The sequence below is a fragment of the Heloderma suspectum genome, chromosome 10 (genome assembly GCF_057233095.1).
Source record: "Heloderma suspectum isolate Gila_16-S chromosome 10, 16-S_ref, whole genome shotgun sequence".
Classification (NCBI taxonomy): domain Eukaryota; kingdom Metazoa; phylum Chordata; class Lepidosauria; order Squamata; family Helodermatidae; genus Heloderma; species Heloderma suspectum.
The window spans coordinates 22,383,731-22,399,669 of NC_139467.1; the positions used below are offsets into that span (position 1 = coordinate 22,383,731).

The following is a 15,939-nucleotide window of genomic DNA, read 5'->3' on the forward strand; positions in this document are numbered from 1 at the left end:
CCCAGGTTTTGGAGGGCCCTTGAGCAACACAATCTCAGTCCCTGCCCCCAGCCTCCGCCAGTGTGGGCCCACCTTCTCCTTGCTGCCAATCTCACCAGCTGCTCTGCTCCTCTTCACCACTGTTGTCTGCCTGCTTGCCAGGGGAGAGCTGATGAGTAAGCAGGCAGCAGATGCTACTTCTCTTTCTTGCCGCCATTGTTCACTAACTCTGGCCCAGTGGAAAAAAAGGCAAACAAGTGGGAATGGGAAGGAAGAGCAGCATCAGCATGAGCCAGGTTGGCAGTGGCCTCCTTGCAGAGTTGTGGGCCTTGGCAGGAACCTGAGCATGTCAACCTCTGGTGCCTCCTCTGTTTAAAACAATAACAACAGTGGGCAGCAGCCACCGTTCTTAGAAGAGGCAGTTTCCCTTCTCTCTAAAGCAGGGGTCCCCAACCCCTGGGTCGCGGACCGGTCTTGGTCCGTGGCCTGTTAGGGACCGGGTCACAGTAGGGGTGTGGGAACCCCCCCTTACCTTGGGTCTGCGGGGGGGGGGGAGAGTCAATCCGTCCCTCCCCCCAGCCCCGGAATCCTCGCTGGCCCTAGCTGGCTCCGCTTTGCGGCGAGTCTACAGAGCTGCCGGCCGGCTCCGGCCCTGTTCTTTGCAGTAATAGCCTATTACTGCAAAGAACAGGGACGTAAATGGCATCTGCTATACGGACGCCATTTGCGTCCCAGCAGCCAGAAGTCCTCCCCTGGCCAGAGCCGGCCGGCAGCTCCGTGGTGAGTCCAGGGCTGATGAGGATTCCGGGGGGGGGGGGACGGATCGCCCCCCCCCCCCACGGATCCAAGGTAAGGGGGGTTCCCACACCCCCGGTCCATGGAAAAATTGTCTTCCACGGACTGGTCCCTGGTCCCAAAAAGGTTGGGGACCGCTGCTCTAAAGCAAGCAAATGAAAGTGCCTCTTCTAAGACAATGCTTTTTGGGGGGTATATTTTTTTAAATCCCTGAACTATTGTTTTACTCATATGCAAATGTAATAGTTGATTAATTGAGTGATTAAACAAAGACTCATATGATTAATTGACTATCATTTCTTTAATGAGTTCACAGCCCTGATCAAACCAGGCATAGCTGAGAAGTTAAGCGTAACTGGTAATTCCTGAACTCGGACAGCCAAGGTTATGGGATTGGTAATGGCATCTTAAGAGTCCAGAGGAATGACCACGTTTGTCATATCAAAGAGTCCTGTGGCATCTTAGAGACTAACACATTTATTGTGGCATACGTTGTGTGAACTAGAGCCCATGAAATCTTACGCCAAAATACACGTGTTAGTCTTTAAGATGCTACAGAGCTCTTTGTGGTATTAGCTATAGACAAGCATGTGTAATACAGAAGGACAGAATTTGGTACCAGTTGCAGGACTCAATATCCTCAGTTATTAGCAGTCTTTTAAAAGAGAGAGAGAGAGAGATTTTCAATCTGACTGGTGTGTTCAGTTGCCATAAAGCATGGGTGGGGAACGTGTGGCCCTCCAGATGTTGTTGGACTACAACTTCCCATCATCCCTCATCATTGGCCATGCTGGCTGGGGCTAATGGGAGTTGGAGTCCAACAGAATCTGGAGGGAGACAGGTTCTCCCTGCCGCCTTTATCATAAAGAAGATACTTTTCTTTCATTCCGTACTACTGTCTTTCCCTATTCAACTGCTTGTATGTCGTTTGCAGCTGTGCCCTCTTGGTTTCTTGTGATTTTGTATTCTTACATTATTTTTATTTGAGTCCTTTTTGTATTCGTGTATATCTAAAGCACGAACTAATCAAGAAGGACTTCGTTTTAAAACAAGTTTCTAGCCCTTATGACTCCAAAGATGATCTTAAAAGTGTGTGAGCCTGATGAAATTTTGGAAGCTGGTGTGTGTTTACACAGGGAGATGGGGCAAGGACCCTGCTGCTCTTGGAGAAGCAGTGGACCTAGTGCAGGGCCCAGGGCTGACCTCAACTTTTGAGGGGGCCCTGGACAGAGTTCCCTCTGCCCCCCTTCCTGTTAGTGGGTCTTGAAGGCAAACAGTATCAACAGCAACAATGCTCCAAGCAGCACCAAGCAAATGAGTCTGTCTAGCCTCCATTTTACTTTCCCACAATACCCCCAAGGAGGAGTTTATTTGGGACCATATGGGAAATTAAAATGTCAGATAGACCCAGCTGTCTGCTGGCACTTTGAGCACCTGGTCCAGTTTTTTTTTTAAGGGGGCCCCAGGGCAGGCAGCAGTGGCCAGCCCTGCCAGGATGTTGGGGCCCAGCAGCTGCCCAAGGATGCCTAATGCTGGCACCATCCCTGTTATGGGCCAGTAGCGTTTCCTTCAACCGTAACTGCAGTTGAAAGGGGACTGTAATTTTTTGGCAGGCAAAGAAAGTTGTTTCGAAAGAATCGTCTCTCGGTTTGGGAAGAAGGTGACTTACGTGGTGATTGGAGATGGACGTGATGAAGAGATGGCAGCCAAGCAGGTGACCTTGGCCTTTGGTTCTCTTAAGGCACCTTTCCCAAGAAGTACTGGGTCCCTTTCATACCCCAGTATAATCCATTATCTCCCTTTGTGTGTTGCTGGGAGTCGTGCAGGCCCTGCCAAGTTGCTGGAGCCCCTTTGCCTCTGAGACTGCACAGTCCCAAGTACTTTGAGGTGTCTTCTTTTGCACAGGCCTCATTTCTCAGGGTATCAGGGCCAGCCACCAGACCTGCTAAAACGCTGATTCTCCCCCCTCCTTACTTCTTCCTTGTGTGTAGTGCCTTTTTAGGTCCTCCAGGGAAGAACTGTCTTCGTTTACTTATTATTTGTAAGCCACTGCAGGCCTTTTTTGCTGAGGAGCAGGATAAAAATACTTCAAATAAATAAAGGGGGCTTGAATATGCTCTGCCAGGCATGGGTCGCTGTGCCCTGTGTTCAGTGGGTGGCCTAGCAGGGCATGGGCAGCTGCTGTCAGAGGCACATGCCTGTGCCTGAAAATAACCACCTTGCCGCTTGCCTGCTCAACGTCCCTTTCCTTGTCACTTCCTGTCACTTCCTCGTGGTAGGGCAACGCTGTGGCCAGCCATCGCCCTACCCCTTGCAAGCAGCAGGCTTCGGTCCCTGCTGCACAAGTCCAGCGTAAAGGTGTTCGTCTGTGTGCGTTCCGTAACAGCCTTGTTTTTCTCTGCTTTGCAGCACAACATGCCCTTTTGGAGAATCACGAATCACGCCGATCTGGTGTCCCTCCACCAGGCCCTCGAACTGGACTTTCTGTGAGTTGCTGAGCAAAAGGCCATTCGCCCGGCTCCCAGTGGCCCCCTGCTGGCTTAAACAGGAGCCTGCTCGGGGACTTCCTTTTCCATCCAGACAAAGAAATGTAGCTAACGGAAGTGTACAGTAGGAGGCACCAGACCCTCGCTTTCTCCAGGAGAGCTGCCGGAGCCCGCTGGGCATGTTGTCTTGAGCTCTCCAATTATCCTCTGCATTTTGGCGAAAGGAACTCAGCAGTGCATCCCGAGCGGGGAATCTCCAGCAGTAAAGACCTCTCTCACTGTGCAGCCCGTTGTGGTATTATGCTCAAACACACACACGCACACACACACACACACCAGGAAATTTTTATAGAGTACTTTTGTCACCTCCAGGCTGCTCTCAAGCGTTCAGACGTAAAAGGAAATGAATTGACTGTTTATTTTTTTATAGAAAAGGGTCCAGAAATGCTTCCCTTTTTGTAAAACCAGAAAGAGGCTGCAGGTTTCCATGGAAAAGTCACAAAATTACTCTGTGCGTCAGGCGGATGGGGGAGCGCCTTCTCCCGCCCAGTCTGCTGGGGCACTGAATGTATCTGACTGTTCCCTTGATGTCTGAAACCAAGGCAGGGAAGGCTGTGTCCAGCTCCTCCTAAGATACTCTCTCTAATGAACCCCTAGTTCTCCACTTGGCTTAGCACTCTTCAGTGTGCCACAGCAGGATATTTTGATGCGGGGGATGTCAGGTGGCCGGAGTAATGGAAAAGGAAGAGTGAAGCACTGATTGGGTTTGGGTATCCCAGTTTCATCCCTCTTTTCACCAACCTTACCAGCATAAGCAGAGCAGCAAGGAAACCCCATTTCTGAAGATGCAACATGACACTTTCTGCCATGGTATAACAGAAGTTGCCAGGCTGGCACAGCAAAGCACTTGCTTTCCGTTTACTGGCACTTGCTGTGATCTGCTGATTTCCCAAGCAAGGGTCCAGCTTAGCACCAAGTGTTGCATCCTCCTTTGGTGTTAATCAGTTGCAGGGGGTTTTTTGAGGCAGAGGGGAGTTGATGCTGGGTGGCTACAGCTCTGCAAAACTCCCCTTGAATCCAGGATAGAAGAGACTGCAACTGCAGTGTTAGGTTCAAACACTGGCCTGGTGAAAGGAAAGTAAGGATGCCTGCACTCACTCGCAGAACAGGATATAGGCATTGTGGGTGATGGCAGGGGTGAGAACCTCCTAATTTTCAAGGGACGCTGCCCAACAGTTCACCAGAGCTAGGCACCATGTCAAGTCCCTTACTTGCTGTCATGGACAAGTGCAGAAAACTGGTTTAGTCATCCCAGCTGAAGCCTGCTGTTTCCCAAGAAAGGTCCCCATTGGGTTTGGTCCCATGCAGTACCTACCACTGATCCCCCCCTCCCCAAAGAAAGAACATTAAACTCTTTAAATAGTATAGTAGACTCCGTAGGGATGCCTAGCTCAGTTCATACCAACTGGGGTGGGATGGAGAAGTGAATTGCTTCTTGCCAGGCAGGCAGAGTGGTGGATCTCTTTCCCCACAGGAGCATAATACATACTAAAGGAGTACATTCTGGGCAAGAATGTGTGTGCCATGGAGGAAACCCTTTCTGCTCTCTTATGGTACAAGGAGCCACAAAGCTACCTTGCTTCTTGGCATTGAGGCTGTCAGCATCCCTTATAAGGGAAAGCAATATGCCAGCCTTTTATTGAACAAAACTGCATTTCCCCGGAAAAAGCAAGGAAGCTCTGCACTCCTGAAACAGAAAAGGGGTCTCAGTTATTCGATTCCACCTTTCTGTGAATTTTCTCTCCTTTGCAGAGGGGTCACCCTCGAGAGCCGCCTTGTATTGAGAAAACCCAAGTTGGTGCAGGCTGTGCTTGACTTTGGAATCAACTCTGTGCCTTAACTTCCACCCAAGTCCTGGAAATGTCCCCGCTGCGTACTAGTTCCCAGTGTGCCCCACCCTGTGGTCAAAGTTAACCATTTATTTTAATATTTTTTAAAGTGCTCTTGGTAAGCATAGCCAGTGGAGATGCTGAGCCGTCAGGAAACAGGCACGCATTGCTCTGTGTTTTATTTTACTTGGAGAAACTGTTTCAGGAGCCTTCAAGATTTCAAAAACCCCTTTGGCCATGTGTGAAGCTTTTTGCATCAGATTCCAATATTTATAGTCTCTCTCTCATGTCTGTGAACTTACTCCCCCCCGCCCTAGTCCCTCAGGTGATGGTACATTTTCTGTGTTAACATTAATAAAGGTCGCCCTGGCTCTTGTATCACTGAACTTGCTGGCTGCCTTTCTCTTGAATCTTCATAAAGAATTTGGAAACCAATGGGTTTTTGTTTTGCCTCCTGCTCTTTCAGTTCTTTCCCACTGGTTAGCTGTCAAGCATCAACTGGTTCCACTAGAATGCGAAGGTGGATAGCCGAGTCTCTCTGGATCCCATGTCTTCTAACAAGTGGGAGGTGGGAGGGTCTTGTGTTCTCGTCTCTTGACTCAGCCTGTGGTCTTTGCTGCCTGAATCCTCCAAGTCCCACCAAGTGCTTGTGGGTCCCACCAAGCAAGGGTGGCAGTGTCTGCGACTTAGGCAAATATGTGTGCTGCTGTAGGTTACCAATGCTGGTTTTCCCTCAGGGTCCTGCCGATGTCCAGAACTGGTGTCAGCTGTGCTTATGATTGTGATTGGCGGGCATTAAACGGCTATAGATTCCTTGAACATCATGTTCTGTGTAATGGGAAACTGTCCTGTGAACTGGAAAAATAAAGTCTTTTATTTTCTATAAAAAATAATAATAATTGTTCTTTCCTCCTTCCTGATAATTCAGTCCAGAATTGCTCTCAGTACAGAGACACTGGGGAGCATGAGTTCCTAAGTTTCTCAAATGTATTGGATGTTACACCCACATACAAGCTGTAAGCTGTAAACCTCATGGATTATAGCCACCGCTTCTGCTTTGATTACATTTTTGCCCTGCCTTGCCTACGAAGAGCTCATGGCAGTGTACACCTGGTGCCCTCCAAATGTGTTGGACTACAATTCCCATTGTGGGAGTTTTAGTGCAACACATCTGGAGGACACCAGGTTGAGGAAGGCTGGTGTACATGTTGTCCCTACCTTGTTATCCTCACGAGGAATTCAGGGTACCATTCTTGGTGCCTTCACCATTTTATACATGCAATGACCTTGCAAGGTAGGTTAGGCCAAGAGCTGGTAACTAGTCTGTGAGCTTGGTGGCTGAACTAGGCATTGAACCTGGGTCTCCTCAGTCTTCAGTTCAACACACTGGATCCACTGGTTTTGTTCTCCAGCTGCTTTCCCCTGTTGTTCTCCCATGTATCCAGACTCTTACACATCCCCTTTTCTGGGGAAAAGGACAGGGTCTTTCTTAGGCTCCGTCAGGGTTCTCTGCAGTGAACAAGAGCACCAGCTTTTGTTTTGCACATTAACTCAGGATGGGGGAGACTTCTTTTGATTTGCATTTTGGTACAAATGTACCAAATTTGCACTTCCAGAATCAATACGCAACCTGGAACAGTTTTCTTTTGGTATTTGCATTTCTCTGGATTTTGTGATGCAGTTCTCAAAAAAAAAAAAAAGGCATACATTTGGAAAGTGTACACAAAAACGCATATACTAGGGAAAGAAGTGCACCAAAAAAGCACAGAAGGGAAAACTGCCTGCAGGAAGAGTGCGTATTATGCTAAAAGAGCACACAAAATTTCCATCTAGACATTGTTTTGTTTAAAAAGCCACCTTGGGGGGTTCCAAGAGGTTGATCTCCTTTTGAGTGAATGGGCCAGTGGGAAATACTTTGGGGTCAGGGGAAATCTCACTACCCCCTGAAGTCATCCCTGACGATTACCCAAGGACCAAAATCAGCAGGCGTGTCCCAAACTTATGATAGCCAAAGAATACTTTTTAATAAGAAAGGCATGCACCAAAAGGCTGATGTTTAGTGCATATACTGTGTAAGGGTAACCATTACCCATCTCCAGAGGAACCAATCCCTTGTGTTCCTCTATGGCACAAGTGGGAAGATGTGGCCCTCCAGATGTTAGACTGCAACTCCCATCTGTCTCAGCCAGTATGGCCAATGGTGAGGGATCATGGGAGTTGCACTCCAACAAACGTCTGGAGGGCCACACATTCCTCATCTCTGATCTAGGCTTAGGGCACAATCCTATGCATGTTTAGACAGAGAAAAGGCCTACAACTCCCAGCATTCCCCAACTACCATGGCTGGTTGGGGCATGCTGGGAGTTGTAGGCCATTTCTCTGTCTAAACATGCATAGGATTGTGCCCTTAGTTGTACTTCTAGTAGACCCACTGAGTTAACTTAATAATTAACATAAGTCCCATTGATTGCAATGGAAATGCAATGGAAAAGTATGACTGAGCCAGAACCCAACCCCTTCGGTGTAGATTTCTGATAAAATAACACACCTGAAGAGGAACTGAAATGTTGGTTTATTCCACCTAAACAACTTCACAAATGACAATAAATTAACACTCTGCACTGAGGTTGAACCAGAGGCCAAACACAGTGATAGGCAGCAAATGTGCATCTTTTGTTTTTTAATGAAATGTAGCTGCAGGAGGCTGCGAGTTGAATGAAGGAATGGTGGAGGGACTTTTGGTGGCCTATCTTTCCCCCTATAAGAGGAAAAAAGCAGCTGGGGGAGATTTTGAAAGGAAAAATAGCTGGAGAAGAAAGGGTTAAGTAGCCCCTATCCCCATTTTGTGTTCCTCCACAGAGACTTGCAGCCCCCCACAGCAGCTTTCCCTTTAGAAAATAAATGTCAGGAGACCTTTAATGTCTGTGCCATATAACATTCTGTTTGCTCAATCAGCCTGACAACTTGAACAGCTGAAATACACTGTTATAATAACACTGAAAGTACTTTAAATTAAGCTAAATGAGGAAATAAACACACACATACAGATAGGGCTGCTGAAGAAATACCCCTGGCTACTATTCAGAAGAACCTCAAATTTGTGGGGCAAAAAGCCCGGTTGTAGGGCTGTTCATGGAACAACCTCTTTGATGCTCTTGACGAAGGAGGCTTTGCCCACCCGAGGCAGACAGCAAGCCAGCCTGGATGAAGTGACAAAAGAAATTCAACGAAGCAACTGAAGAAACTCAATGGCCTGATTTAGTTGTCATTGCTAAACCAGGTTCCTCAGTCTGCGGCCCCTCCAGATGTTTTGGATGAACTCCCATCATCCCTGACCATTGGCCATGCTGGCTGGGAGTTGGAAGTCCAAAAGATCTGGAGAGCACCAGGTAAAAGAAGGCTGCGCTGAGCCAAAATTTATCACAATGAGAACGAGTCCAAGTGTGCCTCAGGCATACGTGTCCCAAAATCTCCTCCTCTGGTACAGCTAGGAGTTCGGAAAGGTTCTGCTTTCAAGTTCTGATTAGCCACAGTTTAGTGTTGCATCTGACCCCTAAACCATGGTTCATCTTAACTGTGCTTTGCTGAAATATGCCAGCTTCATAACCCACAGTTTGAAGTTGACATGTTTCAACGATTAACCACAATTTGTCAGTTCGGGTGACATGACAAGCTGTGGTTAAGCAAAAAAACGAGAAATTCATTTCATCTTGTTCTCATGACGTTCAGCTATCAAGAGGGCTGAAGGGGGAGGCACCAGCACAGGAATGAAGGGAAGACTTTATAGGTGCAATAGAAATGGAACTAAGATGGTTCAGGTCATGGGATCCCAAGTCAGTTGCCTCTCAAGGGATCTCATGAAGGCACAGATGAAATAATCTTGCGTAGCAGGTGCCAAAATTAAAGGCCAGCTGAAACATTCAAGGGACAGCCTGCAAGATGGTTTTAGCTGTAACTCAATGAAATTGAGTTGGTCAGCCCTGAAGAACCTGACTTCAGCGTCTACACCTTTTGAGGCCTCCTCTTTTTTAGGATTAAGAATGCCAGGTAAATGGGCAAATTCTTCCAACTCAATTTGGTGCCAAACAGGAGACAGGGGAGGATGCGTTTTGCAGTGAGTAGCCCAGGGGCTGAAATGAACATACCCATGGCCTTATTGTCAAGGATTGGCCAACGCTGCTGACTTTGGAGGCAGCTTTAGCACATATCTCAGGAGGTGAGGGGGGAGGTTTTCTGATGTAGTCCAGCTAGTGTAAGAAGTCCTGTTCACACAGGGAACGACACACATGGGATCACAGATACACATCTTCAAGGGTCCCATTTCCTCGGCGCTGCACATCCCGCAAAGGGCCAGCAAAGAAGCGCTGAGAGAGTCCGTATGTCCGATGGTTGACATGTCCCATGACCAGCGGGTGGAAAACAACAGTCCTGACCCTGCCTGGCTCTCCAGTGTCCACTTCGTCATAAGTGCCCAGGGATGTGGTCTGTGTGGTGGGGTGAAAGTATTTATAGTAGATGCCTCTCAAAAGGATGCCAAGCATGTAGCAGGGCAGAGCAGCGAGGAGGGCATGCACCACATGAGAGTCCCAGCTCAAGGGCACATTGTTCCAGAGCCACGAGAGCGCCAGGAGAACACTGTCCAACAATAGGAATGTGTGGTAAATGGCCGAGCGATGGCGTGTCTTCCCCTCGGCCACGTTGAACCAGCAGAAATAGAGGATGACAGCCACCATGGCCCGGTAAAGCCATTCAAAGGCTGCGTGCTCCATGAAGTCTGTGCCTTGCAATGAGACCCAGAGAAACATGGCTGACCAGATGCCCAGGAAGTGGAGGAAAATGTAGCTCGGGAAAAGCACAGTGAAGAGAGCCAGGGACAGGATACGGGGGCACACCAGCAGGAAGTTCCACAGGAAGTAGAAAACAGAGGACAGGAAGCTCAGCTTGTGCTTGTCCTGGAGGAAGCTGCGCAGGGACTGATGATAATCCAAGAGGGCCCAGGCAATGCATAGGAAAGAGGTGCAAATCCCGAGCACTGCAACGAAACCAGGGGGGGGGGGGGAGTGTCACAAAGGACAGCCCAAGAAGGAAACCCATAAACCTCACACACTGCACAGACTTTGGTACTACTAGGTGCAAAACCCAGCATCTTGACAATCATAGGCTGTGTATGTGTGTGTGTGTGTGCATGAAGGACTATATACTACCCCAGAATCTTATATCGATCTATATCTATCCATCCATCTAAATATGTATTGTATTTTATGTATGTATAAAGATTCTAATCCTTAAGTATGTATGTGATATACATATGCGTACACACACACACACACAGATTCTAATCCTTAAGACTGAAAAGATAAGCTTGAAACCATACATACAATGCCTAGTGAAATCTTAGGAGCTGGGGTGGGGAAGGCACTTTCAATAGGGTGGGAGAAGGTATTTAGGGTCTAGCATGTTCATGTGACTTACAGTGCAATCCTCTGCATATCTTCTCAGAAGTACGTCCTATTAAATTCAATGGGGCTTACTCCTTGGTAAATGGTGTATATGCTCACCCGGGAGTAAGCCCCATTGAAGTTAGTTGGCCTTACCTCTGAGTAGGTATGTATAGAATTGCATGGGAATTGCTATAGTAGTGTAGTGGCTGGACTGTACTCACTCAGTCATGGGGTAGTATCCACTGTTAGTCCTACCCAGAGTAAACCCAAGGAAAATGAATTGAACTTAAGTTAGTAGTAATGAGCTTAAATCCCATTCATTTCAGTGGGTCTACTCTAGGTAGGACTAACACTGGATACTATCCCATGAGGCTCAGTTGGGTGACCTGGGGCCAGTCATGATCTCTCAGCCTATCCTACTTCACAAGGCTGTTGTGAAGATAAAGTGCGTGTGAACTAGACATTGGATCCAGATTTAGTCATGCTTAGAGTAGACTTATTGACATCTGTGTGATTCAGGTTAGTAATGAGTAATCTGATTTCATTGATTTCAATGCATCTCCTTAAAGTATGACTAAATTTGGATCCATCCGTAGGTAAACTGCTTTGAACTCCTTAAAAGAAAGGCAGGATATATAACTAATAAACAAACAGAAGCAGCATATGTTTGTGGTGAACCAGCAGACGTCGATTTTCTGTGTGTGCGTGCGCGCGCGCGCGTGTGTGTGTGTGATATGTAAGTTGCACAGTTCTGCTTTTCTTACCTGTGGTCTGACTTAAGCTGACATGAGTGAAAACAAAATGTTGCAGTGTGGAATGCTTCTGTTCAGGGTTCCAGACACTCCATTCCATTCCCCTCCCCAGCAGTCAGTCCTTATTGGTCAGCCTGGGTGGTTCCCCCATGTTTTTCCCCACTAAAGGTTTTGTGTACTTCTGCAAACTTGAAATTCCCCCAAGCCTGCTGATACCTTCCTTTTCTGCTGGGTGGTGCCATTTTGGCAACATAAACATTGGCACTCACAGCCTGAACATCGGAAATAGAGGGAGTGATGATGAACTATGCAAACAGCCCCTCATATCCATGTAAGGAAACTTCTGGAACCAAACTAGCCAGCCCCGTCCCGCTCCTGCCAGACACTCACCCTGAAATATCTCTGCTTTACCCGTGTGTAGGATAATGTAGAGCACCAGTGTGAGCTGAGGGGCACTTTCCAGGAAGGTCTCAAACAGGCGTAACAAGCTGATATCATGAGAGAGGAAAATGGCATAGCGCAGCTGGATCTCTTCTGCAGCTTCCATCCGGCACACGCGGAAGCCCACCTTCAAGACGCGGAGACATCTGTGCAAGTCAACATGACACTGTCTTATTAACGAATTAATTAATTAATTGCCTTTCTATACTGCCCAATAGCTGAAGTTCTCTGGGTGGTTCGCAACCATTAAAACCACAAAATACATCATAGAATACAATATAAAATGTAAAAGTTTAAAGCTACAGTATAAAAGTACAAACCAAAACAAAATCTAGCAGCAATGGAGAGATTTCAAATACAGAAACAGATTTAAAACAATGGAGGTAAAAGACTAAAATGCCTGGGAAAATAAAAAGGTCTTCACCTGTTATCTAAGGGACTTGTTCTGCATAAAGGAGAGCCAGGGTGGGGCAGTGGGTGGAACGTTGGACTTCAACTGGAGAGACCCGGGTTCGAATCTGCACTCAGTCCCAAAGCTAACGGGGGGGCCTTGGGCCAGTTGCACACTCTTTCAGCCTCACCTACCTCACAGGGTTGTTGTGAGAACAAGAACATAAGAAAAGCCCCGCTGGATCAGACCAAGGGTCCACCTAGTCCAGCATTCTGTTCATACAGTGGCCAACCAGCTGCCCACAGGAAACCGAAAAGCAGGACACGAGTGCAACAGCACCCTCCCACCCAAGTTCTCCTCCCCCAGAAGTAAAAAGGGGGAAGGGGAGAACCATGTATGCCACACTCAATTCCTTTGAGAAAGGGTGGAATTCTTTAAAAAACTACGATTTAAAAATGTAATAAAAGTAGGCAACAGCACCGTGTGAGGGCCTCCTCTGCACAAAGGGAGCTTTGCTGGATAATGCTTCTTAGTGGGTTTCAGGTATGTTAGACTACATATTAGAGAGCTGGTATAGTGTAGTGGCTAAGAAAGCAAACTGTGGTTCAGGATGGCGCTAGTTCGAGTCCTGCCTCTGCCATGAACTCGTTAGATGGTCTTCAGCAAGCTACTCTGTCTCTCTCTCTCGGTCTCTGTCTCAGCCCAGCCATCTGCAATATGGGGATGGAGGCGGGGATAAATAAATACTGATTTACCTAAAGGACTGTCATAAGGGTTATAACTAGAGAATGCACATGGAGCGCTCCGAACCCTTGACAGGGAGAGCACATGACGGAAGGAGCATCAATATTATATTTGCATACCTGCCAGATGAACAGATTCCCATCCTGTTCTCCCTATGCCAGGAGGCGTGTAAAAGGAATGGTCCTTGCATAGCCCACACTCTCTTGACCTCCGTCCTGAGTTTCTACTTACCCTTTGGGGTTGCAATCACTAATTATTTTTCCTGGGTTTGTTAGCCAGTGTGGTGTAGTTGTAGTGGCTAGAATCTTGGACTGGGACTTAGGAAACCCGGGCTCTATTTCCCACTCGGCCATAAAGCTCATTTGGTTACTTTGGGTCAGTTACTGACTCTCAGCCTAACCAACTCCACAGGGTTGTTGTGAGAAGAAAATGGAGAGGAGGAGAATCATGTATGCCACCTTGGGCTCCTTGGAGGAAAGTCGGAAGATATATGTAGTGAATGAATAAATAAAATGTTCACTTGAATGATTCTCATGAAGGCTTACAACAGATTATCATAATGCACGCAGACACACACTCAAACCCTCAGACCAGGCAACCCAGAAGCCCTTAATCCCTGGCTGATTAATGTGGCCAGAGAAAATATATGTGGTTTCCCATTTTCCTTCAAATCAAGGAAAAAACCTTTGGTAAAAGGGATGGAGGATCCTGTATTTTGTTTTTTTTGTTCCATATGGCTTTTTAGTATTTTAACAGTGCAATCCTATACACACTTACATAGGAGTAAGTCCCACAGACCTCAGTGGGACTTACTTCTGAGTAGGCATGCATAGGATTACACTGTAAAAATATTAGCTCCATGCTCTGTTTTTAAGTTTTCTCCTGCTCTTACTTGAACTGTTGGTGATGTTGCACAATTTTAATTTTTTTTAAGTTTTCAAATAGTTTTAAAGTTTTACATTTAAAAAAAAGTTTTTAACAGTGCAGTCCTCTGCTTGTCTACTCAGAAGTAGGTCCTCTTTAATTAAACTGGGATTACTCTAGGGTAAATGTGTACAGGATTGGCACCTACTTTAACTTTTAATCGAAAGTCATGTTGGCAGCCCTATTTGGGCAGAAAGGTGACTCATAAAGTTATAAATAAATAAATAAATAAATATCCCAGAATCTCACCAACGACCACAGCACATCATCCCCAAGGATGCCTTTACCTGTACAGGTAGCCGAGCTGCAAGATGTGCAAGGCAAGCAGGATCTGGCCTGTGAGCGCTCCTTGCTGGAGATCTTTGGGGTCACTCTGGTACCAGGCCAAGCTGAAGGCCTGCATGATCAGCGAGGACAGGACCAAGAGACCCAGCACCAGACCACCCCAGTGGTAGTGCCCAGCCTTCAGGTAGCTGGCAGCCACCCACAGGTCGGCGGCCAGGTCGACCAGGAAGGCCAGGGTGCCCATCAAAGCGAAGGCCAGGTCCAGGTACCGGTAGCGAGGCCAAGGCGGGCTGCAGCCAGGGCCACAACTAGCCCATGCCATGGCTCTGCAGAGAGCAGGAGGAGGCAAGCAGGCCGGGTGCGAGTGGTCCTTGGGGGTCAGATCGGGAGGGAAGCTGGGATCTCGCCTGGATTTTCAGGGTCTCTCTGCTAGAAAAGCTGCAACGGAGCCTCTTCCCCACATTGCATCCAAGTCTTCTGGAATGAGGTGACAAAACCAGAACTGTTCTTTAATTAACTATTTAGTTAACTACAACTTAACCCTGCCCCCCCCCCGCACCCCTAACCCCTGGGGGGAGAATCTGTCTTGCTGCGTAGGGATACCCCCCCCGACTGGATTCATTGCATAGGGGTGCTGGCCTCTCTCCTAGCCTGCTCTTTTGGGGACCGGGCAGGGGATCTTTCAAGGGACCTCCGCCGCCCGCCCCCGCCCCCGCCCCCGCCCCACCACGATCCTTCCTTCTTGGGCTCTTCCTTGGCCCCTCTCCTGGGTTGCTCCCCGTCGCCCTTCCACCTGACGGCTAGTCACCCCGTCTTCCTTCCGCGTCCTCGATTGCACGTCTGAACGGGGATGCTGCCTTCCTCGACGGCGGGAGAGGGCCCGCTCGGGTGGGATCGCCCGCCGAGCTCCATGGCACCGCTATGCCCCCTCCGCTCCTTCTTTATCTTCCTCCTCCTCTCATGCGCTCCAGCCCCAACTCTCGCCCCTCTCCTGCCGGCTCCCAGGCTCCGCTCCGACCGGGCCCGCTTTGGGCGGAGGAGAGGCGGGGACCCGCTCAAAGCGAGCACGCCCGTTCCCCGCCCAGCCAGAACGGCAGGCCTTCCGTCGCAGGCCCCGCACGGCGCCGGAGCCGGGGAAGAGATCCAGCCGTGCGGGCTGCCTTTCCCCGATCCGTTTCGCCGGGGACCGGACCAGGGGCGGTGGCTGGCGCCCTTTGGAGCTGGTGGGGCAGAGGGAAGGGCAGACACGCCGACTTGCGCCCCATTCATTTCAGTGGGTCTACTCTAAGTAGGGCTTGCGCTGGACTTCTACGCTCGGTACTCTGCTGCGCTCGTCAAAGAGGGCGGCGGAAGATCACGCAGGGAAGGCAGGATCATGCGCCGGGGCAAACGCACCTGGCTTTGGTGGGATTTCTCTGCCGCAAGTGGGTGGGGAAGCGGCAGAGGGTCGCGGGCGCCGCCCCGTCCGCCCCGAATTTAGAGCCACCTCCGGGCTGGAGGCTGCGCCGCGGCCGTCGAGGAACCGCCTTGCCTCCGCGTCTAAAGACGGCATGATTTGTCACGACGCAGCCTGACAGCCGGAGCCCGTCCTTCTTCCAAGGAGCTCGGGGAGGCACACGCGCTCCGCCCCCTTCCCACTTCGTCCCCGCAACAGCCCCGTGAGGTAGGCTCGGCTGAGCGCCGTGTGGCTGGCCCCAGGGCGCCCACAGAGCCTCCTGGCTGAGCGAGGGCTGGGAGAACCCCGCAGGGCTCCCCGGGGCCCTAGACCAGCACTCGGGTCGCCGCGCCGCGCTGCTCCCAGGCGCCTTTCCC

The 15,939-nt window shown here is 49.1% G+C and overlaps 2 protein-coding genes across 11 annotated transcripts in view; one reads left to right on the plus strand and one right to left on the minus strand.

The window, feature by feature from the left end:
• Positions 1-6,033, plus strand: part of EYA3 (EYA transcriptional coactivator and phosphatase 3) — a 90,930-nt gene extending 84,897 nt beyond the window's left edge. For 2 of the 5 annotated variants that reach the window (XM_084815533.1, XM_084815534.1), the window contains exons 15-16: positions 2,388-2,488; positions 3,184-5,526. In XM_084815533.1, the coding sequence (XP_084671659.1) occupies positions 2,388-2,488; positions 3,184-3,264 (182 nt within the window). In that variant the 3' untranslated portion in view covers positions 3,265-5,526. Of the gene's footprint in view, positions 1-2,387; positions 2,489-3,183 lie in introns of all 5 variants that reach the window. The other 3 variants (XM_084815532.1, XM_084815536.1, XM_084815535.1) reach the window with 3 other exon arrangements.
• XKR8 (XK related 8) lies at positions 5,308-15,724 on the minus strand. Of its 6 annotated transcripts, XR_014785129.1 has the most exons (5): positions 14,936-15,164; positions 14,130-14,604; positions 11,733-11,929; positions 9,295-10,181; positions 5,308-6,004 (listed from the first exon to the last, which is right to left on the minus strand). XR_014785129.1 is itself a non-coding variant. In XM_084815542.1 (4 exons), exons 2-4 carry the CDS (start codon positions 14,447-14,449, stop codon positions 9,442-9,444), a joined length of 1,257 nt encoding a protein of 418 aa, XP_084671668.1. In that variant the 5' UTR covers positions 14,450-14,601; positions 15,523-15,724; the 3' UTR covers positions 7,703-9,441. The 6 variants fall into 6 exon arrangements, 5 of the variants coding, with proteins under 5 accessions (XP_084671668.1, XP_084671663.1, XP_084671667.1 ...); XM_084815542.1 differs by lacking the exons at positions 5,308-6,004; positions 14,936-15,164 and adding an exon at positions 15,523-15,724 and having other exon boundaries at positions 7,703-10,181; positions 14,130-14,601; XM_084815537.1 differs by lacking the exons at positions 5,308-6,004; positions 14,936-15,164 and adding an exon at positions 15,523-15,724 and having other exon boundaries at positions 7,703-10,181.
• Positions 15,725-15,939: the final 215 nt, after the last annotated feature.